Raw genomic sequence first — 20,242 nt, forward strand, 5'->3', positions numbered from 1 at the left:
TTTCACGGGAATTCGGAGGATGCATTAGGTATATCCTTCGAGGGCACTCGCAACCCACAATTCTTTGCTTCAACAGAAATGTCTAAAAAAAAAAAAAAAAGATGCCAATTTGCCCGTAAATATGATGTTCAAACACAAGGAATGCTAATTCCCAAGTTGAAGTACCTCAGTAGATGGGTGCAGAGTATATAATATATATATTATTATTAATATATAATTAAAATAAAGTATTAGACTAAAAGTACACCTGTAAAATCTATTTTCTTTTCTCTTTACATTATTATAACTATACTAAAATTTACCTCATACACTCCCTTCTAGAGGGACTTTGTTCCCTTCTCACTTAAAGCGCTCGTGCTTGTTAAAGAGTGGCGTGCTGTCATAGCAACCATGTTACTTTCCATTTCCGTTTGTCCTACGAAGGCCGACTCGTTTAAACGAGATTTGTTTAAAGGAGGACACTCGGTATGCTGCAGCCTTCAAAGGACGCGTCCTACCTAGCACGCAGTCTTCAAAACGAGTTTTTGGTGGAAAGCAACAACATGCCACAAATGCAGTTGAATGAGCCTAACTTGTATTATACACGGAACATTCTTTTAACACTCACTGAACACTCATACCCCAGAACAAACTAGACAGTTTTTTTTTTTTATGACAAGTGTATTAATTTATTTATCAAAACATATTTACTTGTGTAAGAGAACAACAACAAAAAAGAGCAATATCAAGCATCAGCATACCCCTTTAAATGTGCCCCCATTAGTGGTAGACAAAAGTATACAGTATCTTTATTTGAGGGGGACTCCTACTTAAAATTATAATACTTTGATGACATGTTTAATTTTGATCTCCATTTAAATATCCCTTCAGTGTGTCCATCTTAACATTACTTCCACACTGTGAATACAATGTTTTGAGCATTGCACTTTCAGACCTGTGCATTGAGCTTAAAGCTACTGCAACACATGCACATTTGGCGCAAATTAAACAGGTAAAAATAGGACCTCATCACAGATTTAGAGCTTCTGCAACCTTCCTCTCCTCAGGAATACCATTTACCTACAATGAGAAGAAAATTGAGAAACAAACTCCCAACGGTTTATCTGAAACTTCTTTAAAAGAACAAACAGCACTGCACACTATTACAGATGCAAAGAGTAATACTTGCCTCTAGCCTCCGAAAAGTTGACATACAATAATTATCTCCTTTGTTAGCATGAATGAATGAATAACAGTTAGGAAGAGATTTCAAGGTGACTAATAGCAGTTCATTATGTGTAAACTAGGGTTCACCAGAGTGCAATGAAAGGAGCTTAACCACCAGGGGCCTGTGCCATGAAGCCAGTTTAGGGCAAGTAGGTATAGCTGAGATCTCCAAACGGGGGCAGGGTTACTCCAGTGTGGGGTTGCAGCAACTCCAAAAGGGGGCGTCACTTTCACTCATGGTTAGGGAAAGGGTTAGGTTAGGGGCTATGTTTATATTTACTGGTGGTTTGGAGCTTCCGCCCCTTTTTGGAGCTCCAAAAAGAGGCAGAAGCTCCAAACGTAAAAATAAACAGAGCCCCTAAGTGTTGCCACCTTTTGGAGCTAGCCCAACCCCTTTTGGAGATTTCGCCCCCATTTGGAGATCTCCGGGCTGCAGCTATACCTACTTGGGTTTAGGTGGTTAGCCAGGTAAGTTTTAGTTTAGTTTGAGTCAACCCTGGGATTTTTGGTATACCATTAAAGTGGGTCAGCCATAACCAGTGTTCATTGCGATAGTAACTTGCACATGAATTCACTTACGCATTAATATATTATCTGTTTTATATTTTTTAGGGAAGCAAACTCATGAGAGGCAAAAAAAGATGAGAAAGTCATAGCAGGTGTTCAAGATGTATCTTTTCAGTTCATTTTTTGTATCTAAAGCTTTTTGTTGTATTTAAAGCTTTTTTCAAGTGTTTAAGCTTAAAGTAACCCTTTCAAATTATTTTAAGTAAAATGTAGAAAATTCTACCAAACAATTTGGTCAAATTATCTGCGGAAAAGGTGACTTTAGCTGACAGGTGAGTAGTTTGCATCTCTGATTTTTATTACATTCAGAATTAGTTTCCAGCAGTTCTCTTGAGCTCTCGCAGCAGCCGCTGTTTCTTCTTGCTGTGTAAATGTCTTTAATTTCTTCATAATTGTAGAGATCCCTTGTGCTGTGTAAATCATGTGTCTTAATTTTTCATGATTTCATGGTGATCACTTATGCAGTGTAAATACTTTTTTTAAAATCTCTTGTGCTGTTTAAATGTGTTTAAAATCTTAATATTTTAATAATGATCAGCCTTCAGCGAAGAGGTAAATCCCACTGACTCTCTCGTGAGAAGTGAATCGTGTTGTCTCTCACTCCGAAATTGCGTACTGTCAGAGTATGTACTGTATTTTTATGAAGGATGCAATTCTCGGCCAGTAAAACAGTACGTACTTTAGGTATGCATGAGAGTAGTATGAATAGATTCTGGACATACTTCATCCGGGGATGTGGGTATTGATCCATGACCCCAATATATAACGTAATAACAACCACGAAAATAATCTACTCTGGTTTTGTAAAAAACAAGGAACAAGTTTCTTGGTACATACATCACTTCCAGTTGAAAAGAGCCATCCAACTAGCAGTTCACCGCCACACTTTTAAAACCAGCATTTTGAACGTGACGTCTTCTCAGCTCCCGAGGGATTATTGGATTGTAAATTGTCCAGTCGATCCACACTTTTGAATCTCGCCAGAAATAGTAGGTCATCCAGGTTTTTCTTGCTTACTGTTTTATGAATAATGAGGTTTCGGACACACTAATCCATTGGTATACTGTTTTTGGTGTACTATATAGTATAGGGTAGTATGGATATTCGAATGCAGCATTTCTCTCTCTCTCTCTCTCTCCATGTTTCTTCACTAATTCATGTGCATGCACGTGCGTAAACCAATCTTAAACTCAGGATTAAAGCTTGACAGAGAACGTCGATGAGCAGCATCATGGTACCAATTAAGCCTGATTGGATATGTTTAGTTTTGTCAATTCGAAACCAATCCTATAACCCTGAGTTTGTTTAACTTGCTTCATGGTACAGGCCCCACTGCAAATAACATAGATCTTTGAGTTAAAGTGTGTAATTTCTGTGCCACTAGCGATACCAAAGAGAATTGAAATCTGTTTGTTTGAACGGTCCGACTGAGAGTGTGTTCCATTCAGAAGTGATCATCCCTGAGCCCCATTCCCTTCGAAGACTGTAACGTCCACTGTGAGAGTCATTTGGAACTCACTTTTAGTCATTTTTATTCAAATTCTGTTTAGAATGACCTTACAGCATGGTGATAATAATTGTAATCCCTTAAATGTTCCCTCCAAATTTAGGCTGTTTGGAACACAGTGTGGGTGCCACATAACATTGGCTCCACCAATACCGTTATTTGGGGGCAGGACAACCATTTTGTCCAAACAATGAAACACGGGGGGAGTGTTTGAAACTTGTTTGGATCATTTTTGCAGTTCAATATGGTGCCACTAGTGGCGCAAAAACGACACACTTCAACTTTAAGAAAAGGTTCAATCTATTTCACAGTTGCAGTCAATTTCATTCAAATGAAGAAAATAATACAGTGCTTGCTGTTCATAACACAGGGATGAAAAGCTTAGGCATCTATAGTGAATGCTGCACTTACCAGAGGTTTGCTGCTGTGGAATCTGGATCTGATTTTGAAGATTTCTGTGAATAAATACAAAGCTTTATTATGCCTGACACAGCTCTATAACAAAAAGTCATTACTAGCATTATTCTATTATTTTCTGCATTGCCTTAGTAAATAATTTTGATGTTAATCTTTTAAGGTCTTGCTCATGATAATGGACAGTTAATGGAACTTGTTTTGATCTGTTCTAAGCTCCATAAGTCATCAGCCAGTCTTAAAACCAGGGCATTCAGAGATTCGGCTTGTTTTTAAGATATAAACAGTGGATTACAGTAGCCTAGTTTCTCATCTCCTCTTTAACCAGATCCACTGGATTCATTCACTGCCCACAAGCCTTGGTTTCTACCCAGACATCTTGATTAAAGCCAAAGTAACAGACTCACGTCTGCGTCTGCATGAGTGGCATGCTGGTAGTCTCGTAGTTGTCGGGGTGGATGGGCGGCACCACCTCTCCGCTCACAGGGTGGAAGACCGGCAGTGTTGAGAGGGGCCACGAGATCTCTCTGTTCTTAGACATGTTGCGAAGCTCCTTAGTAGACTTCTGAATGGAGCTGTGGTGAACCAGCTGAATACTGGGAATGGAAAGGGCAACTCAATTACTACTTTAAGAAAGCAAGTGGTACATGCGCAAAAGTATAGGGTAGAATATACAATGTTGCTATGCAACCTATAGACATTTATTTAAATGATAAAGCACTTGAAAACAACTATACTGGGTGAATATTTTTGTCTTTTGACACACTGCCTCATTTTGCCTATTTATCATCTCCAATAATACAAAATGTACACAGCTGACATATATTTAGCTTATACTGGCCCTATCTCTGTTACTGTAGCAGCAGTCCAGTTGATAACACCATGGACACACAGAAATGATTTAATGAATGAGATGGATATGAACATGTCACTATGAGGGAGGACTTGGGATAACATAAAACATTAAGGATTTAAAAAAAAATAATAAATCAGGAATAAGCTATCCAAAGAAATGTTAAATCAAATAAACAGAAAGAAAAAGCCAAGAACACAGGAGAGGAAACACTTACTCTGGTGTTTGCATGTTTCTTTTTTCCCTAGAAACAAAACAAAATTACTGAATTAAATTCTAACATTAATAGTTAAAGACAACCACACAAAAGCCAATGGAGAGCGAGCCAGGTTTAAAAGGAGGGGAATGGAGGGGTTTGATTTCAACTGAAGTCTGGTGGTGCAAGGTTCTCCTTCAGGCTAGTTGGTGACATCATCAGGAAACACATTGGGAATGGATGATCATGTAGAGGAAACATCTGTCGGAATGGCTCTGAATACAACAGATGGAACCTTTGGACTGAGTGTGCCTTGGTTAATGATTAAAATAAATGGTGAAAAAAAAAAAACTGACCACAGAAGTGGATGCTTGATGAGGATGGTAAGCTGCTTTTTTGGCAGGGATGTGACCCTGTCTTGCCCTTCATTATTTAACTGAGATGCTACATGTTGTTACATTCTACAATCTACATCAATCCCTGAAGCCCTTGTGAACCTCACTTAGATGGTTCAAAAGATGCAATACTGTCACTACACAGTTTAAACTAAAGATCTTTCATTTAAATGCTGATAATTACCGTTGACAAATGCCATTAAAGAGATACAGTAGTAGTTCACCCAACAATAAAGAAAATTCTGTCATCATGAACTCACCCTCTTGTTGTTCCAAACCTGTATGACTTTCTTTCTTCTGTGAGACACAAAAAGAAGATGTTAGGCAGAATGGTAGCCTGAGTCCCCATTCACTTTCATTGTCTGGATGAAAGATGCAATGAAAGTGAATGGTGACTGAGACTAAACATTCTTCGTAACACCTTCCGCAGAAGAAAGAAAGTCCTACAGGTTTGAAACAACATGAAGGAGAGTAACTGATAAACAGAATCTTCCTTTTTTTGGTGAACTATCCCTTTAACTAAATTGTAAAAGCATTCTTGTGTTTACTTGTGTGCTTGTAATGTGTGTTTTACATTCACCAAGAGTTTAGCACAGTAAACTTACACCCCTTCCCGCCGGCAGCACATGGAGTAGCCAAGGATGCTGAAGAGGACCAGGGCAACAGCCGAAGGCGCAGCTAGTGTGATCAGGAAGTCAGCAAAATAGTCTCTACTTTTCAGTGTCTCAGAAGGCGGGTTGTACTCTCCGATGTCTGGTAGCACTCCTGTGCCCGGGTCTGGACGATTACTGTACACAGGAACTACCTTAGTGATGTCCACCTTCAAGACCAAAAACAAACCGGTGCTCAGTATTATATAATTTTGTTAGATTTGTTTCTAATTAGTAACTGAAAGTAATTAAAACATTTCAGCAGCACACTACTGATATACACTGCAGCCGCAAAATAAAGAACTTATTCATGCGATTATCTAATCAGCCAATCGTGTGGCAGTAATGTAATGCATAAAATCATGCAGAGATGGGTCAGGAGCTTCAGTTAATGTTAACATCAACTATCAGAATGGGGAAAAAAATGGGATCTCAGTGATTTTGACCGTGGCAAGATTGTTGCTGCCAGGCGGGCTGGTTTGAGTATTTCTGTATCTGCTGATCTCTTGGGATTTTCACGCACAACAGTCTCTAGAGTTTACTCAGAATGGTGCCAAAAATAAAAAACATCCAGTGAGCATCAGGTGACAGAAATACCTTGTTGAATGACAGAGGTCAACTGAGAATGGCCACACTGGTTCGATCTGACAGAAAGGCTACGGTAACTCAGATAACCACTCTGTACAATTGTAGTGAGCAGAATAGCATCTCAGAATGCACAACACATCGAATCTTGAGGCGGATGGGCTACAAGAGCAGAAGACCACGTCAGGCAATTTATTAGGACCATAGTGTTCCTAATAAGGTGCTCAGTGAGAGTAACTAAGGGTTTTCTTATCTTCAGGAGATTCTTGCAACTGGGCCCTTGTGCTCACCAGAGAGATCTTGCACCAATCAATGTTGAACTGAGCTCTGAACTTCTTGTCGCAGCTGATGACGGGCTCCATCTCCTGACTGCAGCGCAGCTGGTTCTGTGGAGTCTCAACTTCTCGGAGACATGACGAGAACTGCACATCTGCTCCCACCATCACATACACGCTGTGCATGCCATAAGAGTCTGAATCAGGACTTTTCCAAGGTTTTATACCCAAGACATTTAATGTTTACATTTGTTCATACTGCTGCATGTAACTGTGACAGTGATTTATTACAATACAAACAACCATGGTGTGCCACAACAGAATAAAAGGCATAATGGCTTTCTTTAAGACAGTTTCACTAGATATATAGCTCAGCGGGGTCCAAAAATCTTAGGCCACATTGAAAATCTGGGATAAACAGAAAGTTTAAGGATTTAGAAAAATTTAAAACAAAGAAACATTTTTATGACGTAAAATGAAAACGAAATATTTAGGATTTTACACTATTTCTATGTCACTAATCAAATATAAGCAAATGTGTGTCATTGTTAAATTTGTAAACAATATCAGATTTCCCTGCTTTCACTGAAGCACATAAGATGCTCTTTGGAACATTCACAAATCATGCTGGGATATCAAAGGTCCGTCATTTTTCCTCATCACAAATTGCTATGTTGATCAAATTATTTGTAATTAAAATGTTGTATTTAATAAGGAAAAATGTAAAATACCTTACTGTGCTTGTATAATACACATATTCTGTCCTAAAGTTGCCATGATGAATGTGCATATTGCTCTAACTGAAGCCTTCAAAAGCGCCTTCATCTGGAATATTTTTTCTTCTGAAAGGGGGACATGAATATTTGATGACCAGCTTATGCCAATGCATGAGGGAATTTCCTCTAAAGAAATGTGAACCATGAGAAGGGCAGCCTCGTCTCTCATGAAAATGTACCACAGCCCAACACACTGTTCCTCTGCGTTCTGGGATTGGATATATTTACTCTTTCATGTGGGTATGCAGAGTGTTTTTCAAAAATGAACTCAACATTGCCAAACTGAAGGCGTGTATCATGGCAAACGCATATTGATTTTATATAAGTGCAAATGGTTATCTTAGCATATAACACTAATGCTACTTCATATTTGTTGATATATAACACTACATGCTTATGTTCTGTGGCAATAATAAGCTATTTCAGTGGTTTTCAATTGGTTGGTCATGACCCAAAATTGGTCGCTGGTCTGTTCTAATAGGGTTGCAATCCGTAGCTAACCATATGATTGTGTATTTACCACAGCAAAATAAACAGGCGTATCAACTTTGAAAAAGGAGGAGAAAATACTTCCCATATTTTTTGTTGTTGACATCAAAATCTGTTTGTCAAATTAAAGTCTACTGTATTCTGGTGCAAATGGATCTGTCATTTGGTAGAAGCTAGTCAAATTAGTGAGACACCAACATGAGGGTTTCATGATGGGTGTTTTGTGAAATATTTGCTGCACAGATTAATATTATTTTAACTATTATTTTTATATTATATTAATATTATTAACAGTAATATTTGTTTTGTTTGTCATTGTTTGATTTAGGGAGATTTTTTTTTTTTTTTTTACTTTGATAAAAAGTTGTGGTAATGTGCTGGGTTGCCACATGATATCCAATATAAAATATCGGTCCTGAAGAAAAACCAGTTGAGAACCGCTGAGAAAGTTTCGCTTTTTAGAAAGTTTTTAAAAATATTTTTTAGTTCTCACCCCTCTTTCAGGTCATTGATGGGTAAGGGGACTCGTCCACCTCTGTCCAGTGCTGAAGTGATGTTGATGGCATTGAGCCTCTCGGGCTGCCACACATTCTTTACAGCACCGAGGAAATCTCCCAATACCTCACTGGCCAACATCTCCTCAACATTCATGTTCCTGATGAAGAACTCAGCCTGATAGGGCAGGGGAAATTCTGCCAAGTGACAGCAAATGAGGGAGACATCAGGGTATCTTCCAGTATGCAATTAGAAGTAACCCAAACTGGGTTACATAACAGCTGTATAATAATTGGCTGTCATGTTGAAGTTTCTGTTATGACCGAGAAGGCAGATGGTGGACTGCATCATAGTGAGGTCACATCTGCACTGAGACAGTTGATCAGCTTAAAGATAAACACCGATAGTACGCTGAATGGGAATCTCAGAGCATTCAATCACAGTAAATCTAAAGCAGATGTGCCTGTGTGAGAGATTTTCCCCTCTTGTCCAATAACATTCTCAAGTGTGGTGTATAAATACAAAAAAAATATGAAGTGTACTGTAAATATAAAGCAAATTAATTAGGCTACTGGTATGTCCGCATATAATAAGGACAAATTAGCAAATGTGTTTTTAGTTTAGCACCAAATATTTTTTTAAATATCATGTTTTTTACAACTTCCAGTTGTGTAAAGATGCTGTTTACTTTGGTACAGTAATTGCAGTATTACTAGAATAACTTAAAAACACAATGAAATCACTTGAGTTCAGTTTTCTTTCCCGTGTTGACAGGAAATTTCCAATTGAAACAGGACGTTTGGGTGGGACATATTCAAAAGTTTTTTTTTTGTTGTTTTTTTTTTGTCGTTTTTGTTTAATTAGAAAATAGGTTTTAGCTCCGTCACAGCCATGAACCATGTTTTGCTCCTTGCTAGCTGGTTGCAGGTGGTGTTAGGGGGATTGACATTCTCATTCATGTGAGCATTTGATTGGACAAAATTCTGTGTAAAGAAAGACTGTAAATTAAAGTTAATTCTGTCAACTTTCAGGAGAACACTAGCATATTGTATTAGCATTACTGCAACTAATGATTTTTGTTTCTTTCTGATAATCGACTAAGGATTATTAGAATTATCATTCGATTATTTGGGCGATTACTGCATGTTTGATTATTCATTAGGACTTAACCAACAATTTAGCTTGTGCCTCGAGATAAAAGGTTGTATTAAACAAGCTTACTAACAATAAAGAGGACAAAATCATCTTTTAAAAATACCTGTAAATGACAATCACTGAATTACAGGGAAACAAAAATTTTTCTTACGTTTTATTAAACGATTTTTATTACGTTTAATTCGGTAAAAAATTCACTGCAAAGAAGTCCAAATGTTAAGTGTTTTTGTCTTGTTTTCCATTTAAATATATCAAAATCTTTAAAACAAGATATACTCTTGAGATACAACATATAACATATTCAGACTTCAGAGAATATATCTTGAATATAAGTGTATTTTGTACATAAGTGTATTTTTGTTTTACTTGTTTATACTTCTACCAGTGCAGTAAAAACAAAACACACTTATATTCAAAATGTATTATCTGAAAGCAAGTATATATTATCTTATATGTTGCTTCTCAGGTAAATGTATCTTGTTTTAAGGATTTTTAGATGTTTTTAAAACTTTTCAATCTTAAATATTATATTCAACATTCTCCGATAACAAATTTTTCTTCTGCAGTATAGCTCCTTGTATTGTCAAGCCGGTTCTCGCCTCCTCCTTTCCCTCTAACCCCTTTACACTGGTGCTGAAACCCGGGAGGGAGGAGGGATGCCCGTCATAAAGTCCTCGACACTGCCGTCCACCCAGGGGAGCGCCGCTGCCATCCACAGTGGGACGGAGTAGCCCGACCGCCCGGACACGGGAAACGGCCGCCGTCCGCGAGGAGAGACTGGACTCCCCGACCGCCTGGAGCTATGGAGCCGCTGCCAGGGACGGAGGTGTGCCCTGCCGGCTGCCAGAAAACGCGGAGGGGTCGAGGGAAGACCACTGTCCGCGAGGGGAGGAGGGAATCGACTCCCCGACCGCCTGGAGCGGTAGGGCCGCTACTAGGGGCGGAGGAGTGTCCCCACGGGCCACCAGAATCGCAGAGGGGCGTTCTGTCCACTGAGGGTCGGAGGTTTGACTCCGGTCCGCCCGGGGAGGAGCGACTGTCATCCGCCTGAGAGCGTGGAGGAGTGATCGAGGACCACGCGACGGTGCATCAGAGAACCGGTGAGTTAGTTTCTTTTTTCTCTCTCTCGGCTCTCTCGGCTGTACGTCATGCCGGGGGCTCCCCGGCCTGAGGCAACGCAGGGAGGAGTGTAGCGCGGAGGAGGGCGGAGCCGGGCCGGAATGACACACGCCAGGACCCCAATCAGCCTGATGAGGCGAGTGATGAATAAAGGCGACCGGAGAGGGCAGCTCGAGAGAGAGAGAATTATGGGCAGCTGCCCTGCATGTGTTTGTGTGTCTTTTTGTTTAAGTTTATTATTAAACTATTATTTATACTGTCAAGCCGGTTCTCGCCTCCTCCTTTCCCTCTAACCCCTTTATACTCCTAAAGTAAATGTACATTGTATTAAAGGAGTTTTAGATGTTTATATTGGAAAACAAGCCAAAAAAGTCTAATTAAAACTTATTTTGTTGCAGTGTAATGGGCTGTGACTACCCTCTCTTACCTTTTTGTTCACTTGATTTCGATCCATCTTTAACTCACAAAAAACTCTCTCTTCTTAATAGAGCTGCATCTAGATAGTTTCTTCATGATAAGATACACACCATGACACATACATTATAATTCAATACGTCGCAAGCCATCACATTATCATCCCAAGCTGCAGCAAGCGTGTGAGGGACGATACTGCTTCTGTATTTACTTATTTGGTATTCTTGTATAATTCCCTCATATTTGTTTTAGATCAAACAACTATTTGACAATGAAAATTTTTGTTGACAATTTTTTATTGTCGATAACACCGACTAATCGTTTATGCCCTATACTGTATAGATCACTTCAAAGTCATGGACTAAAAGCCACAAAACTCCAATCTTGATTTCATGGGGTCTTTACATCATGCCTGGCTGATAGACTCATGAACCTCAAATGACACAAATACATGCTTAACCTTACTTTAGGATTATTCTCCATTTTAGTTTTCAGTGAAACAATAGAATCTTTTATTAAGCATATAGCTCCATGATATAATGAGATTTGTTAAATCAACACTGCTTTTGGCTCTCACCTTCTGTAGACATGATGTTTATGACCAAGTTGTGCCTGGCAGTTTCAAAAGTGCGTCTGTTATATGCTGTAATCTGCAACACGCATGGGTGAAAGTTTAAGCCAGGCTCAGGGCAGCTTTACATTCATACCATGCAGAGGATGTCGGAACCAGAAGCAAACACATACAACAGAATAAAGATCTCAATCCCTACATGAATCTAAAGCCTGAACAATACACAAAGAGGAGATGAAGTTTCCCTGTGCCCCTGAGAATTCAACTTTGCCCTGTTACCTTCTATTCCCCAAACAACAAAATAATTTGATGTATTTCCACACAAATAAATACGCTGTGGCCTTTCAATGATTAAAACTATATCTAAGGTCAGATGCCACAAAGAAACAATTCGAATAAACACTCAGACATGGTTACACACCTCTATAATGGTTGGCTTGCCCACATGCTCAGCAGCTGGCGAGCCATAGAGAACTCCGTCACTATGTGGCGTTCTCTGAATGTACCGCAGCCATCCAGGCCTGTCTGGATAGCCTTTAAGGTTGGTGTTAAATGTGATTGGGTCATTACTTGCATCACCTGAAATGAAAAAATAATTTCCATAAGTCTATACATATAAATGAGAATCTATGCTATATTTCCAGGGGTTTTATATATACAGTATATATATATATATATATATATACTGCATATATGTATATACAGTATATATTTGTATTAGGGCCAACAATGTTTTTATTAAATGTTTTAATAAATGTGCTGTTTTTATTAGCACATTTATTAAGTGCCATCCTTCCGCTAGAAGATCCATTATCTGACATGTAAACTAAGCTAATGCCTGGTCTCTAATGGTGCTGTGCAGTGATATAATCTACACAGTATCTGGAAAAGTTGTTTCATGTCATAGCTGTTACTATATCATGTAATTTAGCACGCCTGGAACGTTGTATTAACCAGTAAGTATGCAGACCTTGGATTACACATTAATAAAGTGCAACAAATATTCATTCTTTAGAGGTGTCTTAATGAGTAAGTAGTGGAGTAAATTTACCTGCTTTTGGATAGGGTGGGAACTCGCCTTTAAAGTATTCTCTCTCTAGCACATGGACGAAAAGCACTCCGGCAGAAGGATAAACGTTGCGGTCCGCGTGCGACTTAGAGAGGATGGTGACCACTGATGCAGAGAGAAAATAGAAAAGGGTTATTAAGTGCGGCATAATGTGGCAGACTAATTTCCTTCACCCTGTCAAGTGCCACCAAAACATCTACATCGAAAAGAGTAACTAAATGTATTTTTTTATAAAGTATTAACAAAACAAATGACATAATAAAGTTCTGTTAATTATAAAGCATTCAACCATGAAATGAACAAGGACATAAAGATATAATGATCTAACAATTTAGGGATATAAATGACTACCTTTTATCCGAGCTATGAAGGACAGGGGGGAAGTGTTTTTCTGCAAGTTTGTTTGATGCCGCTAGTGGCGTAGAAATTACACACTTCACCCTTAATGTTTTAGTCCTGTTTCAATACACCATCCATTTAACTTTTTATACATTTTTAATACATTTATAGAACAGAGTTATGTTTCTTCCTTGCGTTAAAACCTTCTAAAAAAAAATCCCTATTATGGGAGTGTATGAGAATGTGTTATGCAGTCTGTCTTGGGCATTAGGCTACTGAGTCACATTGGTTGGTGGACTGTACTACTGTGAGTCACAGTCTTTGAACACTCAAACATTCCACGCTCACTGCACTTCTCACACGCCATTCCTCCAACACTCGCTTTCCACATCGAACCCCTTTCACTGTCACAACACACGCAAATACATACACACGCACACATATTCCTTATTCAAGCATTATTTTAGAGGAAAGAAGACGTTTGTGCAGCTTTTTTATGAGATTGTTGCTGCTTTTAATCACCACAGGGGAGTGCGCTGTACTGGGAAAAACTACTGCAGCACTGTACTATACTGCAGCCAGATCTCTTCATGGTTTCAGACACTCCTAGTACATCAGTCATGGCAGAGTGCTCGCTTACAAGTTGGCTGTTTTACAATATATAATGACTCAAAATCTATGTAGATCTTGCTTAAACAAAGTAAGCTAGTCAGTAATACACAAACCAAGGGTGATCACAAAATGTTTGAATGTCCAGATTAAACACAGAAAGGGATTAGCCTATGCAAACAGAGTTGACAGAAATTTGAACACATAATAAGGAGCTGGAAATCATATAGATAAAATCGTTATTACGTACACCAACAAACCAAACTGTTGATCTTGTGGATTAGAAAAACACCACAACCCCTAAACACACTCGCACACATACACAGTTACACGCACAGTTCCTTAGCTATCTAAAGGATGACATTACATAGACTTTTATCGTTTTTATTTAAATCTTAATGTCTTTTGTGTCATTTTATCACTCAACCACATCTCAAATTCTGTACTGTGTTTAATAGAGTTCTGTGGTTGAAATGACAGTGAAGGAAAATATATTTTTAAAGTTTTTTTTTTTAATAAAACGGCCACCTCTTTTTTCTTGCTAAGGCTAATTTCATTGCTAACATTGTGTATATTTAGGATACATAAAATTAAATAATATTTTCACACTTTTTGCATAATTTTGAAAAATTGGAAATGACACACAATAAAAATACTCCGCTCAAAAGTGATATTAACGTTTAAGTTTTCTTTTTTTTCTTTAAACATCACTTGTCTCATATTTCATCTCAAGCATGCTCTTCACTAACACTTTTTAAACAAGTACACAAACTTTTAAAATAAAATTATAAGCGGGGGGCCTGGTTAGCTCAGTGGTAAAGACGCTGGCTACCACCCCTGCAGTTCACTACCTCACTAGTTCGAATCCCAGGGTGTGCTGAGTGACTCCAGCCAGGTCTCCTAAGCAACCAAACCCTCCCTGTTGCTAGGGAGGGTAGAGTCACATGGGGTAACCTCCTCGTGGTCACTATAATGTGGTTCGTTCTGGGTGGGGCGCGTGGTGAGTTGAGCACCACGGTGGATGGTGTGAAGCCTCCACACGTGCTATGTCTCCAAGGCACAGGTTGACAATCTCAGACACAGAGGCAACTGGGATTTGTCCTCCGCCACCAGACCCAGATCACTACACAACCACAAGGACTTAAAAACACATTGTGAACTGGGCATTCCAAATTGGGGGAAAAATTCAATAAATAAATAAATAAATTAAATTAAATTATTAGAGGCAAAATTGTTTGATGTGGTGGAAAGAAATAACTGTGGGACAGTCATAATTTTTATTTCACTCTGTTTAGATTCTCATAGTTGTTGTTAATATGTAATAATTTGTATTTTTATAATACATTTTCATAAATATTGAAAGTCTTGGCCTCGGACAACACTGAAGAAAATTATAGCAGAAAAGATTAAGTGAATTCTACATTTCTACTCAATTCAAACATTTTAAAATGAATGCTGTAGCTTATAAAATGTTTCTGATTTCTTACTGTTTGCTATCTTTACAATGCATCATCACCAATCCTAAAGTAGAAAACTTGCTGGTGTTCCCAGCATGCACCAGCCTTGAATAATTAATGAGCTTGCGTGATTTTACTGTTTGCAAGTTGGTTTACGCCGTTTTTATTATCGATTTTGTTGTTACGTTTAGGAACTTCTTGTTACCTTGTTCTTGTCATCGTGTTTTGTGCACTAAGTGTTCAACCTTGTTTATATTGAGGTGATGTTGTCTAATAGACTACATAGCATGCATTAAGCTACCCTGTGGAAGACTTTCGTGTGTCATGTGGCACATGACTAAGTACGTTAAATAAACATTGAAATAATAGAACTCTTTTAAAACTATGACTTAATCCAGTGCTACATTGCTGAAGTAAAATGTACAAACAAAGAGTGAGTAAAAGTTATTTGAAACACAAATTTACAAAGTAAACTTTACCTGAGAATTTCTAATTAAAGCCATCATGAATTATGTGTAGCCTTTACTTGAAAATATGGTCTGTTAAATTTTCAAACAAATTCTGCTAGATTTTTTTTTTTTTTTTTTTTTTTTATAAGTAAACCTCACTCCAAATTTTTTCAGTGAAGGCTATAACGTCAGTACAATCTATACTTATAAGGCATTTGAAAAGCACCAAAATTAAATGATGAAGGCATGGAAAAAGTTTTCAATTCAGTTTTAATGAGACCCCCAGATCACCTAAATAAAATGTGAAAAAAAATAATAATAATAATAATAATTACTATAGACTAACCCTATAAAAAGTTTGCCATTTTTGGTGTTGAAAAAACAAAAAAACATAATTTGCTATATATATATATATATATATATATATATATATATATATATATATTTTTTTTTTTTTTTTTTTTTTTTAAAATGAGGACATCCCCAAATGCTCCCAAATGGATAATTTGTCAGATTTAGCTAAATTATAGGGGCAAATATGTCCTCACAGTATAGCAGAGTAAACATACAAACACACACCAACATAACAGTTCTCAAGCACCAATGACAGAGTGTATAACATGCATCAAAGGCTGATCCAAGCTCAAAACACTTCAATTTTGTTTCTGAAAAAAATAAAAAAATTAAAAAAATAAAATAAAATAAAAAAAAGCATTTATATAAACTAATACTTATACACACACTACCACACCCTTGTCCTAGTATATTATACCACAAAGTCTGGACTAAATTATTAATGACTAATCATGCCCATCTAAATAGCCTATTATCCAAGATAACAAGAGATATGACTATGGCAAGGACTACTTTAATGTGCAAAGATTGCAGAAATCCAAAGAATTCGGTAGAAATAAAAACACACATTCACGGTTATGGGCTTGGAGAACAGCTGTGTCATTAAAAATGTTTACAAACAGTTATATCCATTACAGGTATTGATCCGTTTTGCGGGGTGTTGATGACTGTGGTTTTGTACTTATGGGGCCACAGATGCATGCTTTGAATAATTTGAGTGCCAGATGGTTTACTCTGTCACCCTGTGGGCGACACACCACAGAGGCTATAAAATGATCAGAATACTGTGTGAACACAAGGCCAACTGAAGGTGATGCACTATATTCTAATAGTTCAACCATTAATGGTTAATGCCAAACTTTTTGCTTCTAGGTAACGGCAGAGCGAACGTGCACATGCGCAAACACATGTAACGCATGCATATTACAGACAGGCCCTGCAGTAGAAATGGCTAATCCTGGTTTATGCTTTTATGGGCCGACCTTGGGTGGGTCAAATGAAGATATTCATCATGTGTCTAGTGAGAAAAGACACTTTCTCTTTCTCTCCCTCACTTTCAATGGCACAGCCAGGTATGTACTACTGAACTGTCGAATCAGCTCTGTGCTGTTTTCTCTTATCCGGTCAGGGCGAACTCATGCGCTTCACAATTCATTGGTAAGAAAACAAAAACACTATGTAGACTAATTGTAGGAATGCGAGACAGTAGACGTCAAAGTGTTCAAAGTACTATCGCCTGGAAGTGAACGCTATCCATAAAACTGGGTCAGCCTGTTATGACTATGATGCAGCTGGGGGCACGCTAAAGATTAAGTGAGAGAATGCTTTTCTCAAGCCATCCATTCACCAGGTAAAACCGACTTCCATTTTGATACATGTCTTTGAGTGGACAGAATGGTTTTACATAAATGCAAAAATACTAAATCTACTATGCACATTTAATGTGAATGAGTGCAACATTAAAACATTCTTTTTACATATGACAGGATGCATCGCTGAGCCCATGTTAAAATAAAATACAAACAGTAGTCTTGTTAATGGAAAAAGATTTGAACACAGCTTTAATAAAGTCAGGAGAATTATACAGACTGGCTTTTCAGCACGTTGGCAGGTGTTAAGCTTAAAAAGCTTTGTACAGGAAAAAGCAGCATGTGTTATGATCACTCCAAACACATCGGCTGTGTCTAAAAACTATATGAGCTTCCTACCTAGTCAGCATGTTTGGGTGATTCTCACAAAACCTGATAAGAAAATGTCCTGGTCCTAATTTACTCCAAAATCAAAAGAAACAAATAAGTAATTTTTTTCTTCTTTTATTTAGAAAATGATGCCTATTTTTAGGCTTATTAAAGGGAAAGTTGACCCAATGAAAATTCATCATTTAATCTCATGCCATTCCAGATGTGTAAGACTTATTTTCTTCTGCTAAACACAAATTAAGATTTTTAGAAGAATATTTCAGCTCTGTAGGTCCATACAATGCAAGTGAATAGTGGCCAGATCTTTGAAGCTCCAAAAAGCACATAATGGAAGCATAAAAGTAATCCATAAGACTCCAGTGGTTAAATCCATGTCTTCAGAAGCATTATGATAGGTTTGGGTGAGAAACAGATCAATATTTAAGTCCTTTTTTTACTATAGATCTCCACTTTCACTTTCACATTCTTCATTTGTTTTTGTCAATTTGCATTCTTTGTGCATATAGTCACCTACTGGGCAGGGAGAAGAATTTATAGTAAAAAAGGATTAAAATATTGATCTATTTCTCACCCACACCTATCATATCAAATCTAAATATATGAAATACTTTCATGCTGCCTTTATGTGCTTTATGGGCCTTCAAAGTTTTGGTCACCATTTACTTGCATTGTAAGAACCTACAGAGCTGAATTATTCTTCTAAAAATCTTTGTTTGTGTCCAGCGGAAGAAAAAAAGTCACATCTGGTATGGCATGAGGGTGAGTATTTTTTGGGGTAAACTATCCCTTTAAAATGTTTTACATACAGACATTATTTTAATGACAGTTACCCCCAATTCTCATGCTCACCACAACACCAAAAAAGATGGTCATTATAATATTTTCATTCCTGCAACGTGAAAAAATTACATATTGAAATTGATCATCAATTTCCAAAATACATCATAGTAGTACTCTCTTGGTACTGCCTTTCCCACCTTCCCACTGCCTACCGCTTTCTATGGTGGACAGGGGTCATCATGGGCATTCTGACCGGTCTGCGGCTACGCAGCCCCATACGGAGCAGGGTGCACTGTGTGTTGTGACACATTCCTCCCGCAATCATCATTAAAATTTTCTATGACTTGTGCCACAGTAGACCTTCTGTCGGTTGGGACCAAACAGGATAGCCTTCGTTGCCCTCATGCATCGATGAGCCTTGGGCGCCCAACACCCTATCGCCGGTTTGTCCCTCCTCGGACCACTGTGGTTAGGTACTCACCACTGCTGACCAGTAGCACCCCACAAGCCATGCCTTTTCAGATATGCTCTGACCCAGTCGCCTGGCCATAACAATTTGGCCCTCGTCAAAGTCGCTCAGGTTTTTACTCCTGCATCCAACACGTTGAGTACGAGAACTGATCGTTTGCTTACCATCTAATCTACCCAGACCTTGACATGTGGCCTTGTTAGGAGATGATCAATGTTATTCGCTTCACCTGTCACAATGTTTTGGCTCATCAAAGTTCATATACAGTACATATTATTGATTATTAATGATTTTTATATATTATAAAATATCATACATTTTGGCCAGAACATTTTCTTTACAGGTTTCGTGAGAATCACCCGTTTGGTCACGCACCAATGGTGCCCAAAACTGTTGTGCATGTAGGGAGCTCACTAGGTTTTGAGACACAGCCAGACTTTCCAATCACTCACCGCCACTCTGCGACACAGATTTCTGTTTGGAGTCGATTAAAGCCCGGATTTGTCCGTGTATGCCACTTAGACTTAAGACTTTTACGACGGACACAGAGGGGAAAAAATTAAAATGTCATATAAAATTTACTAAGAAAAATGGCGTCACAATTTTGATACATTCCTCTTATAAAATGCAAAACAACCAAGTGTATTTATGCTGCTGGTATTTAGCTATATACCATCGTCAGTGCTGCATTTATAAACGGTATTACACTGACGCTTTGAATTAACGCTTAACGCGTTTGCAGGTCCCTTTATCACTCTGATGTAATGAGCACGAGAGCTATTCCGTTAGCCAACATGCTAGCCATCATCCAACGGAAAAGCACAGACATTCCTCCCATTGCCGTCGACTCAGGAGTCAAGCCTATATATACGTACCCACTATGAACCACACGAAAACGCCGACTGAGGCCATCGTTCACTTGCAGCAGTAACAATTAACATCACATTTTCGAGGTGTCTGTCGCTGGTGGTCCTCGGGATGTGACAGCCATAAGCATCATCCTCCACTGCTTGGATGGATTTCTTTCATTTACTCATCGCGAGCGCGTTGTGGTGGGAGCTGCTGCTGATGATGATGATGGGCGCTGGTTGGCTGGAACATCTGGCGCAGATGGTGGAAAAATCTTTAGCTTTATTTAGAGGGGGAGCCCTGTCTGGACGAAATGGAAATCATATGTACTGCATAAAATATGATAATTGTTCTGTAACTTGCCAATTAAATGTTATACATAGATGTATGCATAGTGTTGCCAATTGGTTTGGTTTGTTAGCTTATGGTGTAAGAGAAGATTTAATATTTATCAGTAACATTACAGAACACATGTTAATAGAATTAGTTACACTAGCAAT

At 38.3% G+C, this 20,242-nt stretch overlaps 1 protein-coding gene across 3 annotated transcripts; it reads right to left on the bottom strand.

Moving 5' to 3' along the window:
* Positions 1-73: 73 nt before the first annotated feature.
* Positions 74-19,979, bottom strand: LOC127425297 (epsilon-sarcoglycan-like). 3 transcript variants are annotated; one of them, XM_051671098.1, is made up of 12 exons: positions 19,769-19,979; positions 12,719-12,841; positions 12,089-12,246; positions 11,674-11,746; positions 8,407-8,605; positions 6,664-6,826; positions 5,744-5,958; positions 4,765-4,791; positions 4,102-4,290; positions 3,692-3,735; positions 1,169-1,206; positions 77-1,059 (listed from the first exon to the last, which is right to left on the bottom strand). In XM_051671098.1, the coding sequence occupies exons 1-12, from the start codon at positions 19,803-19,805 to the stop codon at positions 1,009-1,011; spliced, it is 1,317 nt and encodes a 438-aa protein (XP_051527058.1). In that variant the 5' UTR covers positions 19,806-19,979; the 3' UTR covers positions 77-1,008. The 3 variants fall into 3 exon arrangements, with proteins under 3 accessions (XP_051527059.1, XP_051527058.1, XP_051527060.1); XM_051671099.1 differs by lacking the exon at positions 4,765-4,791 and having other exon boundaries at positions 74-1,059; XM_051671100.1 differs by lacking the exon at positions 1,169-1,206 and having other exon boundaries at positions 80-1,059.
* Positions 19,980-20,242: the final 263 nt, after the last annotated feature.

Source organism: Myxocyprinus asiaticus, chromosome 34, assembly GCF_019703515.2.
Source record: "Myxocyprinus asiaticus isolate MX2 ecotype Aquarium Trade chromosome 34, UBuf_Myxa_2, whole genome shotgun sequence".
Lineage (NCBI taxonomy): Eukaryota > Metazoa > Chordata > Actinopteri > Cypriniformes > Catostomidae > Myxocyprinus > Myxocyprinus asiaticus.

Excerpts from the sequence above, each read along its gene's own strand:
- LOC127425297 (XM_051671098.1), bottom strand. The coding sequence starts at position 19,805 with ATGGCCTCAGTCGGCGTTTTCGTGTGGTTCATAGTGG. Across the intron at positions 12,842-19,768 it reads TTTCGTGTGGTTCATAGTGG|TGGTCACCATCCTCTCTAAG; the intron begins GTACGTATATAT and ends TCTCTGCATCAG. Across the intron at positions 6,827-8,406 it reads ATCAATGACCTGAAAGAGGG|CGTGTATGTGATGGTGGGAG; the intron begins GTGAGAACTAAA and ends TGGCATGCACAG.